At 53.1% G+C, this 13,962-nt stretch overlaps 1 protein-coding gene across 1 annotated transcript in view; it reads right to left on the bottom strand.

Annotated features, from left to right (window-relative positions):
- Positions 1 to 13,962, bottom strand: part of LOC115284287 (granulocyte-macrophage colony-stimulating factor receptor subunit alpha-like) — a 20,498-nt gene that overhangs the window by 4,118 nt on the left and 2,418 nt on the right. The window contains exons 4-10 of the mRNA XM_029930977.1: positions 11,877 to 11,970; positions 9,310 to 9,452; positions 3,080 to 3,206; positions 2,853 to 2,982; positions 2,148 to 2,332; positions 937 to 1,081; positions 29 to 84 (exon numbers count right to left, since the gene is read on the bottom strand). Of these exons, the coding sequence (XP_029786837.1) occupies positions 29 to 84; positions 937 to 1,081; positions 2,148 to 2,332; positions 2,853 to 2,982; positions 3,080 to 3,206; positions 9,310 to 9,452; positions 11,877 to 11,970 (880 nt within the window). The remainder of the gene's footprint in view (positions 1 to 28; positions 85 to 936; positions 1,082 to 2,147; positions 2,333 to 2,852; positions 2,983 to 3,079; positions 3,207 to 9,309; positions 9,453 to 11,876; positions 11,971 to 13,962) is intronic.

The following is a 13,962-nucleotide window of genomic DNA, read 5'->3' as shown; positions in this document are numbered from 1 at the left end:
CTCAGAAACGTAGCAGAATGGGCTGCACCCTGCGGGCTCTGGGGCGTCTGCGCCAGGCGGGTTCCGGCGGGGTCGCCCGGGGGCCTTCGGGGCAGAGGGATGCGCCCGGGGGAGCCCAGCACGGTGCCCGCCGGCTCTCGCACCGCTGACCAGACCCAAGATCGGGCACCGGCGAGGCCGCCCCTCACTCCCCTCGGTTTCGGCCCAAAATATGCAGGGGGCCTCGGGGGGGGGGGAGGGGAGGGGTCACTCATCAAGCGTCCGACTTCGGCTTACGTCATGATCTCACCGTTCGTGGCTTCGAGCCCCGCGTCGGGCTCTGTGCTGACCGCTCAGAGCTCAAAACCTGCTTTGGATTCTGTGTCTCCCTCTCTGTCTGACCCTCCCCTGCTCTCTCTCTTTCTGCCTCCAAAAATAAATAAATAAACTTAAATAAATATATAAGATGCTATTTGGGGGCACTTGGCCGACTCCGTGTGGGGGCCATGTCCCGCTTGATCTCGGGGTTGTGGGTTTGGGCCTCTGTGAGCAGAGGCAGCGGTATGTGCCAAGGTCCTGGGGTCCGCGGTGTTCAAGACTAAATCCCAAATTGTGCATAGAGATGACTTGAAATTCTTTTTTTATAAATAATCTTTAAAGTATATTTGTTTTGATGGAGAGACTGAGCGTGAGCAGGGGAGGGGCAGAGAGAGAGGGAGAGAGAGTCCCCTGCAGGCTCCGCACCGTCAGCTCAGAGCCCGGCCCGGGCTTGCACCCCTGAAGTGAGAGATCACGACCTGAGTCCAAACCAAGAGCTGACGCTCATCCAACGGAACCCCCGGCGCCCCGTCGAGATCACTTTCTAAAACTGAAAATAAGTCGGTTTCCTGAACATGAAATAAGAAAGGAGCGGCCCAGGGAGCCGCCTCCTGCCCGCGGCGGGGGGTGGGTCAGGACAAGCCGCTTACCGCCGTGTGGACGTCCAGCTCATAACACAGCATGTGGCTGGAAAGGTCGAATCGGATCTCGGGGTTTTCCCACCGGATGATGAAATGCGACCCATTGTGGGCGACTCTGATCTCCGCGGGGGGGTCATACTTCTCTGCGGAAGCGAGACACCACAGGCGCGCACGTGAGACACTCGGGACCCGGGGACGGGGGACGGGGCGCTGGGACCTCACGGCTTCTGGAGTCTGTGCCGCGTTTCCGTCAACCTGAAACGGCCTGAAAAGTGAGGTCTAACGGGGCTCCTGGCGGCTCAGTCGGTTGAGATCCGACTTCGGCTCAGGTCGTGATCTCGGGGTTCGGGGGTTCGAGCCCCGCCTGGGCCTCACTGCTGTCAGTGCTGAGCCCGCTTCGGACCCTCTGTTCCCCTCCGCCCACCCTCCCCCACGCGCACTCTCCCCAAGATAAATATTTTGTAAACAAGAAATAAGGGTTGTCATGAATCCCGTGTCCGCGGAAGTTTTATGTCATCCACAAAGACCAGAAAGTCGGAACCAAGGTGAATCTGAACAGAAGAACCCGGGGACACAACGCTGTCTCTGATTACTTTCCACACGCACTTACCTTTCCGCAGTTCAGCGCCTCTTGAAGCTTTAATCCATTTTGTTTGTTGGGTCTTAATTACATATTCATTGCTTTTTATTAAAACGGTATATAAACCCTACTATTTCTCTCTTCTCAAGTTTATTTTTATTTTGAGAGAGAGATAGAGTTCAAGTGTGGGGAGTGGGGTGCAGAGAGAGATGGAGACAGATTCCCCAGCCCTGACCCAGGGCTTGAACCCAGGAACCTTGAAATCCTGACCTGAGCTGAAAGCAGGAGTCAATGGTTAACCGTCTGAGCACCCCCCCGCCCCCCCGCCCAGGCTTGCTCAACCATTTCTTTTCCCTGAAGGCCCCACTCCACGCGTATAAAGATTAAAATGAAAACTGTATGCTTTTCTCCTGTTCATATAGTGCTTGTCAGTTTAATTTGCAAGCCCCGTTCACACACTTAACAGTGTAAAGGATATCTTTTTTTTCCTATTTTCATTCCGACGCCCGAGAAGGCTCTGATGTGCCTCATGGGGAAAACAGTACTAGATACACTCCCCCCGCCCCCGGGGCAGCCAGAGGCCACTCACCTAGGACGGTGGGGGAGGGCAGCGTGACGCAGCGCCTTACCGATTTTAACGGCATTAAATGGAGTGAAATCCAGAAACGGGATCTGTGTTTCCCTGCTCGTTCCATTTAGCAGGAAGAAGTAGTTGTCCGTCCTGTGGGGTTTGCCAAGCTGATCAAAATGGCAGCCCACACGTGTCCCGGCGGCATCGACGATGTAGTGGCCGCATTCCACCTCGGCTGCGTGCCTGCAGGTGCGGGAAGCACAACTCGGGACATGTTCAAATAGGAGCGGGGGTGGGGGGCGCACGGTGGCTCCCGGCCACTGTCCGGCTTCGGCTCAGGTCATGATCTCATGATCGAGGGTTCGAGCCCCGCGTCGGCTTCTATGCTGACAGCTCAGAGCCTGGAGCTGCTTCAGATTCTGTGTCTCCCTCTTTCTCTCTGCCCCTTCCCTGCTCATTCTCTCTCTCAGAACAACAACAACAACAACAACAAAAAATGTAAAAAAACAAATAAAAATTGCATGCTTTTCTCCTGTTCATATAGTGCTTGCCAGTTTAATTTGCAAGCCCCGTTCACAAACGTAAGAGTGTAGAGGATACTTTTGTTTTCTGGTCTTGCGCTCCACGCACGGGAAGGCTCTGATGGGCGTCTTGGGGAAAATACACATATTAGATTTGCATCTCAGCCCAGTGCAGCCCCACCCTGGGCCCCACGGCTCAGTTGGCACGGGGGTTAGGATCCCCGTCCAGACCCGGTGCTCACCTGGACGCCCAGGAGAAGAGGCGGTACTGCACGTCGGCCGGGGCGGCGGGGCCGGGCGCCCAGCTGCAGTTCATGAAGCGCACGTTGTAAACGAGGCAGGAGAAGTTGGCGGCTCCGGAACCTTCCCTGCCTGGGGCAACAGCGCCTGAAACCCTGAGCGGCGGCACCGGATGCCCGCAGCGCCGCGTGCGGAGGTTGGGGCCCCGGGCGCGCCGAGGGGGCCTCACCTGGGTTGGCGAAGGTCAGGACCTGTTGGAAGACGTCCCCGGCACAGGTGACGTTCAGGGTCACGGTGGCGCCGCGGTGCAGCACGGCGTTGGGGAAGGCGCACTCGTACGTGAGGTCCGGGGTCACCTGCAGGGGCCACACGTCATTCCCCGGAGGCGACCCCGCCCGTGTTCCAGGGCATGTGACCCTCCGGAGACCCCCCCCCCCCATGCACCCGGCAGCGCCCGGAGTCATCCGATGTGCAGGACAAAGTTCCGGGGACAACGTCCACCCTTCCTTGGTTTCCCCAGATTGTTAGCGTCTTCAGGACAGACCACAGCCTGACCCCCGGGCTGCAGGAAACGCCCCCCGCGCCGGCAGTGACCCGCCCGGCCGTCCCGTGAGCTCAGGAGCTCGGACCCGCTCTCTCTGCCACGGTCTAAGGAGCGCACTCACGCCCCGCCCGCGACGACCAGGACCTCGAACACCCAGACGCCCCTACTTCTGTCCCCGCTGCCCAGTTTGGCCCGAGGATTGTTCTCAGAACAGGAGGCGCAGGATTCCTGCGGCCCCAAACTGACTCCCAGCGGAAAGTTCTAACACACATTCCGCGGACCCGTGGTCTCTGGGGGAGGTTCTAGGACCATGAGCAAGCGGAAAAATCAGCATCGACTCAGACCTGCATGAAAAAAACCGACTAAAATAAACCCTGTCCTCCAATAGCCTCCTTCCAATGTCTTCCTTCTCCTAATTGCTGCCCTCGGCCGCCTGAAACCCTATTCCTGTCTCTTGTCACATCTGCATCATTTCCTGCCTCTGTGTGAAAAAATGGTAGAAAAAAAACAAAACCCTATCAAGTCTCACTGCTTTGCTGGGGCCATTTTCTTCTATCCATGAAGCCCCCACCTGGTGGCACCTTAAATTTTTACCAGCGTAGAAAACCTGCCTCAGGTAACCTGTCTCTTGTCAGTTGAATTTGCAGAGCTCCGTCACCGCACTTAAGAGTGTAGACGAGAAGTGTTTGTGGTCGCCTGCACCACCAGAAAGTTGTCCCACTTGTCTGCCTGACTTGGAGGCTCTGCGCCGGGGACAGACGGTGGCCGTACTGCCTAGACCGCTGTGGGGTGGGGACTGTGAGGGGGGACGGGTGTGCGAATATGCCTCTTGAGCCAGCCGGGGCCTGCACTCTGGAATCTGGCCTCCAGCGTGCGTTCTGGAAGGGGATTCTGCAAGCGTGTGGGCGACACTCACTGATCCCTACACTCCATCCCTGGCACTTACCAGGCATGGGGGGTGGGGGTGGGGGTGGGGGGTCCCCTCATTTACAGAAAAGCAAATGGGACAAAAATCAGGAGCCTGGGAAACACTAGGCTTTCCCCCTAGATTTCTACGTCTACACGCACCCTTTCTTGTCCAGAAAATTGACAAAACCCAAAAAACGAGGTGCTTGGGGATCTTGAGAGACAAGAGGGAGGGGTTTGCTCATCAGCTTCTAACACAAGGAACAGACTGGAACACCCCCAACAAAGGGCCTTTTAGAACCTACAGGCGGGAAAATCTGGGATTTACATAAAAATCGGACCCTGACCTGGAGGCATCTCTGGGGCAAGACATTCAGACATTTTAGGGGGAAAATGTGTCTGAAGCAGGTTAGATGCAGCCAGGCCCAGCTGTGAGCTGGACGAGGAGGAACAGACCCTGTAGGGGACCCAGAGCCCCGAACTCCTCCACCTGTGCCTGGGGGGTGGGGGGCGCTTGAGGCTGGGCAGGGACCTTTGTCTGATTTACCTACACATTCCTATATTTATCTTTTCCTCTGCGCTTCTGCTTTTTACAGATATTTTTAATTTTAATTTTTTAAATCATGCTCAGATAACCAGAAAACGGGGCGTTTTGACCTCTTTTAGGCGGCCCTGGCGGAGGCAGTGAACACATTTGCAATGTCAGCAGACCACTACCTCCGGTTCCAGAACATTCTCATCCCCTCCCCACCCCCACAGAGAGCCAGGCCATTTTCCCAGCCCCTGGGAGTCCCTGACAGGCTTTCATCTCACAGGAGTTGTCTGTTGGGGATATTTGATTAAGTGTGATTGACACAATGTAGCCTTTTGAGTGTGGCTTCCTTCACTGTGCAACATAGTCGCAAAGTTCACGGCTACTTAGTTACAAAGTTCATGCTACATAGTTGCAAAGTCCATGCTACACAGTTGCAAAGTTCGCGGCTATGTAGTTACAAAGTTCATGGCAACATAGTTGCAAAGGTCACGGCTATGTAGTTGCAAAGTTCACAGCTACATAGTTGCAAAGTCCATGCTACATAGTTGCAAAGTTCACGGCTATGTAGTTGCAAAGTTCACAGCTACATAGTTGCAAAGTCCATGCTACATAGTTGCAAAGTCCATGGCTACACAGTTGCAAAGTTCACGGCTATGTAGTTACAAAGTTCATGGCAACATAGTTGCAAAGGTCACGGCTACTTAGTTGCAAAGCTCACCCAGCCTAGCGGGTCAGGCTTTGATCTCCTTCATGGGTGAAGGGGACTCTTCATTTGTCAGCATCGTCCTTCCCGGGCCCCCAGCATCTCTCCTGTCGGCTCCTGCACGACAGGCGGAACTGCAAGAGGGGACGGGGCAGCGCTCGCCCGCGGGGGCACCGGGAGCCGCCAGCCCCGCGCAGGGTCACGAGCTGAGCCCCGAGCGCTCTGAGGACACGAGAGTTAAAAAAAGCTCAAGAGGAAAAGCAGAGCACGTGCCGGAGAGAAGCCTCAGCACTGCGGCATCCTGTTTGTGACCCCCTCGTGCCAGGGGCGCAGGGGCGGCGGTGGGCGCGCGGTGTGGCCTCGGCCAGGAGGGAACTTGTTACAGACACGCGCATTTCCTCAAGTTCAAAACCCGGGAAACCCGGAGCCCCCCTAGCATCTGTCTGTGCCAACCCCCGTGCACAACGTGCCCCCGGGGCGCGGCTGCAAATCTCAGACTGCCAAGGACCCCTATCCCGCCCGCCGCTGCTAGGGAAGGAATGAAAAACAGGATTTTGAGGAATGCCCTTCAGTCAGGCCACGCCCTCCGGTCCTCCCTCCAGGCACGGCCGCTGGGCTCCCGGAAAACCCCAAATCCCACCGAGAAATTGTGCAATTCTGCCGCCGACCTCGCGTCCTGAGTCTGCAGAAAAGCCCTCAGCGCCCAACTAAAAATGAAACCTGACCACACACACAGACACCCCCCCCCCCCCAGGAATTAGCTTTTCCCTAATAAAGCCCAGCCTTTTGCTTTTCCTTCTTTCTTTCTTTTCCTGCAGGAGAAAACCGTCAGATTTGTGCAGATGGCGCGGAAGGAAACGAACCACAAGCCCCGCCCCCCGACATTCGTGGGCTTTTAAGAAAATACAGACTCGATTTTCCGTTGCCGGCAAAGCTCAGATGGAACCCCGCTCACCGGATATTCTGAAAAGAAGCGATTTCATTCACAATGTTTTTAAAATGTGGGATGTATGGGGGGCTCAGTCCGAAGAGCATGCAACTCTTGATCTCAGGGTGGTGAGTTCAGGCCCCACGTTGGGGGCAGAGATTTACTTAAAAATAAAATGTTAAAAAATGTCAAGCGGAGGCGCCTAGGGGCTCAGTTGGTGGAGTGTCCAACTTCGGCTCAGGTCATGATCTCAGTCTGTGGGTTCGAGCCCCGCGTCAGGCTCTGGGCTGACAGCTGGGAGCCTGGAGCTGCTTCGGATTCTGGGTCTCCCTCTCTCTCGCCCTTCCCCTGCTCATGCTCTGTCTCTCAAAAGTAAACCTTTAAAAAATTTAAAAAATAATGTAAAACTACAAAAAAGCATAAAAGTCAAAATGACAGGTTCAGACATTGAATTCAATGCTATTTTTAAAAATGGTTTCTTTTTGTATTTATTTAAAGATTTTTTTAATTAAAAAAAGTTTAATGTTTATTTTTGAGAAAGGGAGACAGAGACAGAGCATGTACAGGGGAGGGGCAGAGAGAGAGACACACACACACAGAATCAGAAGCAGCTCCAGGCTCCGAGCTGTGAGTGCAGAGCCTGATGCAGGGATTGAACTCACGGACTATGAGATCATGACTTGAGCCAGAGTTGGACGCTTCACCTACTGAGCCCCAGGCGCCCCAAAGTTCATTACAGTTTTGAAAGCGCAGGTGCATCGTGAGCCCAGGGCCGGGTCTCCGTGAGCCTGACTCCTGCCTCACCGGCCTGGAGGCCCCAAGACAGTGCTCTGCTCATGCACTCCTGCACCAGGATGTGTCCGGAGCAGAGAGTCATCCCCAAATAAGCCACATCTGCCACAGGGACTATTTTGAACTGAAGGCAATCGGGCAAAGCACATAGAACCCCTCCGCCCTCCCCCCGCCCCCCGCAAGTCCCTTGCCTAAAAGCAGGACAAACCTTCTGCAAGTGCACCCCCCCACCCCGCACCCCCGCCCCGCCCCCAGGACTCTCTCTGGACGGAACGCAAGACCCCCGTCTGCCTATAGGTGGCGCCAGAGGCACCCACATAAAAATCCCACTCAAAACAGTGGTAAGTGGAGGGGACCCGGAACCCGGCCCACCTGCTAATTCTGCAAGATGGCGCCCTGCGGGTCCGCATCCCGTTTCCCGGAGCAATCCCGAGGGGCGCCCGGAGGAAACCGCCCTGCACGCAAGGAGGGGATCTGAGCTGCCGAATGCGCCCAGGGAAGGACTCACCCCTGCATCGGTGGTTCGCAGGCGGAGTGGCACTCCTGCAGGCCTGTCCCGGGCACCCCTCCCGGCTGCGGGGACCCTCCCCCGGGGAACCCCGTAATCGGCATGAAGATTGTTTCAAGTTGAAGACATTTGCAGTCAAGAGATGCAGAAGGAAACATTGGGGGGAAGTTTGTCTTATCTGACTAAACATTTGTTTCAATATTTACTTATTTATTTGTTATTTAATAAATAATTTTTAATGTTTATATTTCTGAGAGAGGGAGAATCCGAAGCAGGTTCCAGGCTCTGAGCTGTCAGCACAGAGCCCAAGTCAGGGCTTGAACCCACAAACCGTGAGATCGTGACCTGAGCCAAAGTCAGATACTTAACTGACTGAGCCCCCCAGGTGCTCTCTCTTTCCTTTTCCGCACTAGTTAGGTGGACAAGGCTCTAACTTTACTCATCATTGGGCTAATTTTTTGTAAGCTCCATATGCATAGACATACATTTCCTCCCTTCTCTTCATCTCTTCATCTTCATCTTTTCTCAGGTTAATTCACAGCCCCCAGAGTCGAACCTAAGAGGGTACATGACTAATTTTCCTTCCTCGACATCCTTAGAATAAAGCTAAGGAAGAATGTGAACTATACGCTGAGTGAATACAGGCCACAGAGAGAGACGGAATCCGGGGGTCTGTTCTGACGTGAAGGGCGTAGCATGCATGTTTGGTGAAATCCGTATCTGTCCCCTCCCCCCTCATGGAAGGGCACAAATCAAGGTAAAGGCAGGTGCAGAAAAGATGGGGTTACATTCTTCCTCACACGTGGGGTTCAGTGTGTAAAGTTTACCCCCACTGTCCAGAAGCAGAGTGCAGGGGGCCACCCTACATCTGGGACTCCCTGTCCCCAAATAGGGCGCTTTGTCATAAGAATTCTTTGGAGCTGATGGCAATCCAGAATCGACGGATCCAGGAGTTCTCTGCCCTCCTCATCTGCAGAGAAGCAGGGTACACACTTCCCTTTGTGAAGGTAGCATGAACCGTCCCCCACTTCTCCTGCTTGGAGATGAGGAGAGTGAGCCTTCCCGCCAGACACGGGCAGCCAGAAAAGACACCGTATAGACAGACTTTACTAAAATAACCCGTATCTGCCATTAGGTTTGTCATTTATTGTCTGCTCATGTCCCCACAACTTGTTGGCCCCAGGAGCCAAAGTCCCCATTCCTGTGACAAGTCACATCTCTACAAGTTTTCACTCTTTTAAAAAAATGGTACCAAAGCACCCTCCTCCTTATGTTTTCACTGCTTTTCTATACATCTTCCCAGGTGTAAAAAGTTAAAAGAGGAACACATCTGTATGTCTTTTCTCCCGAAAACTCTTGCATTTGTCATTTTAATTTGCACACCCCTATCTAGGAACCTAAGAGTATACAGGAAATGCTTCTTCTTCTTGGACAAAAGTAATGAGTGGGAATCAAAGCAGGCCGGGGACTCGAGGCTCATTTCCCAGGAAAAATCAGGATTTACCCGGAGCAAAACCAGAAGGCGCGAGCCACAGACACTCACCTGGGGGTCGACCCTGACGGAATAGTCAGGCGGCGTGTCAATGATGCATTCGTGCTCACTCACGTTTCTTAGGTAATTCCAGGTTAACAGTTTTCTCCTTGAGTCCAGCTGCATGTTTATAATAGGAGACACGTTCTCTTGTGCTGTGATTAAAAAACAAAAACAAAAACAAATCCCAAGCCCTTAGTGGAGGCTGGAGCCTCCGCCCGCCCCACAGGTGACGTTCTGGTAACAGGCCAGGGGGACGCTTGGCAAACTTGAGGTGTAGACGGTTGTATTTCTGTGTTTACTGAGGCCAAATTCACGCAACATAAAATCGACCGTGTCAAAGTGAACAATTCAGAGACCTAGACAAGCCCGCGGAAACGGGCTCAGAATCCTTGGGGCTGAGGGGGTGCAAATTAAGGGGGGTGCAAACCACACCCGCAGTGTCAGAGCAGGTGGGAGGCTCAGTCAGCGAAGCATCTGATTTTGGCTCAGCTCAGGATCTCATGGTTCATAGGATCGAACCCCAAGGGGGGCTCTGTGTTAATAGCATGGAGCCTGCTTGGGATTCTCTCTCCTTCTCTCTCTGCCCCTCCCCCACTAGTGCTCGCTCTCTCTCTCTCTTTTTCAAAAACTATGTTGTATGGAAACCAATTTGACAACAAACTATATTTAAGAATATAAAAATAAATAAAAGAAAATTGAGAAAATAAAAAGTCAACTTTCTTAAAAGAAGTGAAAAAAATGTAAGAAAACAAACCACAATGGTATCACTTTTTACCCATGAACTGAGCTATCGTGAAAATAATTTGAGAAATACAGAAAATGATTTGGAAAGTGCAGACAAATTAGGTATCGTCATAATTTGAAAAATACAGAAAATAATTTCAAAAATACTCTTGATCTTGGGATTGTGGGTTTGAACCCGGCATTGGGTGTAGAGGTTACTTAAAAATAAAATCTTTAAAAAAAAAAAAGAAAAGAAAAATACAGAAAATAATTTGAAAAATACAGACAAGTTCATGATAGAAACAATAATTTGAAAAATTCAGAAAAACACAGAAAATAATTTGAAAACCACAGACAAGTTAGAGATAGAATTGATAATTCAAAAATTTCAGAAAAATACAGAAAGTATTTGAAAATACTTGAAAAGAAAAATCTTTTAAAAATTCAAAGGAAAGAAAAATATAGAAAATAGTTGGAAAAGTATAGGGAAGTTAGTTATAGTAACAATAGATTGAAAATTTCAGAAAAATACAGACAAGTTAGCAATAGTAATGATAATTTGAAAATTTCCAAAAAATACAGAAAATATTTGAAAATACATAAAAATAAAGTCTTTTTAAAAAGTGAAAAGGAAAGAAAAATATAGATGATAATTGGAAAAATATACGGAAGCTACTTATAGTAGGAATAGTTTGCAACGTTCAGAAAAATATAGAAAATAATTTGAAAACTACAGACAAGTTAGTGACAGAAATGATGATTTGAAAATTTCAGAAAAATATAGAAAATATTCAAAAATACTTATAAATAAAATCTTTTAAAAAATGAAAAGGAAAGACAATCTTTTAAAAAATGAAAAGGAAAGAAAACGATAGAAAGTAATCTGAAAAATATACGAAATGACGTTTAGTAACAATATTCTGAACCATTTCGAAAAATACAAAAATAATTTGAAAAATACAGACAAGTTAGCGATGGCCACGATAATTGAAAATTTCAGGAAAGCACAGAAAGCAGTTTGAAAAATCCGTAAAATAATATGATAAATACAGACAAGGGGCACCTGCGCGGCTCCGTGGGTTGAGCATCGAGTTCCTGTCTCCGAACGAGAAAGTCCCGTAGGCGGAGCGTGGCTGCCCGCGGCCCGACGGCGTGGGATCTGCCTGCGTGTCTCGGTGCTTTTTCCTTTAAAGTCTATTTATTGAGTTTGAGAGAGAGCCAGCGAGCAGGGGAGGGGCTGGGAGAGAGCGAGCGAGCAGGGGAGGGGCTGGGAGAGAGCGAGCGAGCAGGGGAGGGGCAGGGAGAGAGCAAGCAAGCAGGGGAGGGGCTGGGATAGAGCGAGCGAGCAGGGGAGAGGCAGGGACAGAGCGAGCAGGGGAGGGGCCGGGAGAGGGCCAGCGAGCAGGGGAGGAGCAGGGAGAGAGCGAGCATGGGAGGGGCTGGGAGAGAGCGAGCAGGGGAGGGGCAGGGAGAGGGACAGAGAATCCCAAGCAGGCCCCACGCGGCCACGGCGCAGCCTGGACATGGACCCCACCGCCGTGAGATCGCGCCCTGCACCTTCCTGGGGGTGTTTGCGGGTCGGGGTCTGGCGTAGGGGGGAGGGTCACGGATCTGCGGGGTTTCCAGCAAGTTTCTCCCGGGACCCGGGGGCCTGACAGCCCAGGGCGGTTCAGGATTTAATTCTCTTTGGGGACAGACACATCCATGTCTAGTTTGATTTGCAAAAGGACCCCTTCCCCTCCGTCCCCAGGGTCAGGGTGTGGGTGCCCCGGGCCTGGGATGGGGGGGGGGCTTCTGTCCCTGCAGCATCATGGGTAATCCCACCCTGTCCCGACGCCCGTGCCCCCACCTACCCGGCTGTGGTTGGGCACCGAATGCCAAAGTCAGGACGATCAGGAAGCTCATGAGGTCCAGGAGGGCCGCCATGCGCCCGTCCCACAGCTGCCCCTTTGCAGGAGGAGACAGCAGGTCAGAGGTCAGAGCCCCTCGGGGCAGGAACCCTCCCCCCTTCCCCCCTCCCCCCTGGGGGGTCAGCCATTTGAACTCTTGGGTTTATTTTACGCCGTTCCTCTTCTGGAATGTGCGATGAGGATACGGGTCCACAGCAACCACTTTGTGCTATGAGGCAGGTCTGCCTGGACCCGAGCCGAACCCGTGGGGTTACCTTTTCCTCTAGTCACAAAGGTCCAGCAGGTGGACACACAGGTGACAACAGCCTTGGTGGCTGAACAGAGGCCACCGGCACTGAGGCCTCGGGTGACCTAGGTGAGGATGGGACCCTTGGCAGAAAGAGCCGATAGCAGCCTGGAGGCCTCTAGGGACTCGGGGCACACGGTCCCCTCAGGGCGTTGCAGTGTTTGCGCCCCTTTCTAGAGACAGTTGCTAGCGCTGCGTAACGAGAAACAACTTTATCTCCGTAGCCAGATAAGCTCCCCTGTGTCCTGCGTCCCGTTAGTAGGCGAGAAGCCTTCCTACACTTTGGGCACATGGAGGGAGGAGGCTGGGGAAAGGGAGAGTCAGAACAGCACAGATGCTGTAGGTAAGGATAACTCTTTTCCCTGTAACCTCTTAGGTTCTGTTCCCAACGCCTGCAAATTAAACCGATAAACAACAGAAAAACCAGCTTTAAGTACATGGATATACCCGGGGGCTCACAAATATATACGCAGCTCAGGGAGACAGAGAATCTGGGCTTAGAAATCATGTGATAATCAGCTCCAGAAAAGGGGGTTCGGACAACTGTGGGGAAATGCAAAGCTTGAAATGTAAGAAATTCATGGTAAAAAAGGTCGATCCTGTCAATAAGAATCTCTCCGAAGATAAGATGTCTCTGAGTGGAGTTACGCTCATTCGGAAACATTGTTACTATTTCAAAATGGACTTATGGGGCACCTGGGGGGCTCAGTCAGTTCAGCCTCCGACTTTGGCTCGGGTCACGATCTCATGGTTTGTAAGTTCAATTCCCCCGTCAGGCTCTGTGCTGACAGCTCGGAGCCTGGAGCTGCTTCAGATTCTGTGTTTCCCTCTCTCTCTGACCCTCCCCTGCTCACTCTCTGTCTCAAAATATATAAGTAAGTAAATAAACGTTTGAAAACACGGGAGGAGGGGAGGCCAGACCCGTGCTGAGGGCGTTCCCGGTGCACCTGTCCCAGGTCAGGCCCAGGGGGACGCGGTCTCCCTGTGCCGTTCCACACCTCGCCCGCCTGCGTCCCGGTTCACTGCGTCCTGACCTCCCGCTGGGGGCGCCCTCCCGGGCCATCCTTCGGGGATTCTGGGAAATCTCCGGATCTGCAGGGCTGGGACCCGCACAGCCCGAGGTCATGACTGACCCACGGCAGGAAGCGCGGTCACACGTCTGGGCTCCACAGGGGGCTGAGACCTCAAGGCCAGGGCCCGTGTGAATGCGGGAACTCGGGGCGCCCCTTCGAGACCCAGAGGGGCAGGACGGGGAGCCGGGCCCCGCAGGGAAGTCCTGAGCGACGTCAGAGGCCGGGCACCAAAAAGGCTTTGAGGGGGAGCAGGCTTTTTTGGCTCCAGGGGCTGAGGTTCCGGCCTAAGGGGGCCTGTGATGGGGGGGGGTCCCTCATCCAAGGAAGGGGGGCCTGGGGGCTGAGTGACGTCCCCTAAGGTTCTCGGGTTGGAACCACACTGCCCAGGACCTGAGGACGCAGTGGTGCCGGAGGAGGGTACAGGGGAGGGCGGGAGGGGGTACCAGGAGGCCAACGGGGCGACCCTGATCCCAGAGCACCGAGTCCTATAAGTCCTGCAGCCTCAGCCCTGCCTGGATCTCAGACTCCCAGGCTCAGCCCTGCCTGGACTTCACACACCCAGTCTCAGCCCTGCCTGGATCACAGACTCCCAGCCTCACCCCTGCGTTGACCTCAGACCCCCAGCCTCAGCCCTGCCTGCACCTCAGACTCCCAGCCTCAGCCCTGCCTG

The sequence above is a fragment of the Suricata suricatta genome, chromosome X (assembly GCF_006229205.1).
Source record: "Suricata suricatta isolate VVHF042 chromosome X, meerkat_22Aug2017_6uvM2_HiC, whole genome shotgun sequence".
NCBI lineage: Eukaryota > Metazoa > Chordata > Mammalia > Carnivora > Herpestidae > Suricata > Suricata suricatta.
Note: the sequence above shows the minus strand (reverse complement) of the source record. Positions and strands in the feature narration are given on the sequence as shown.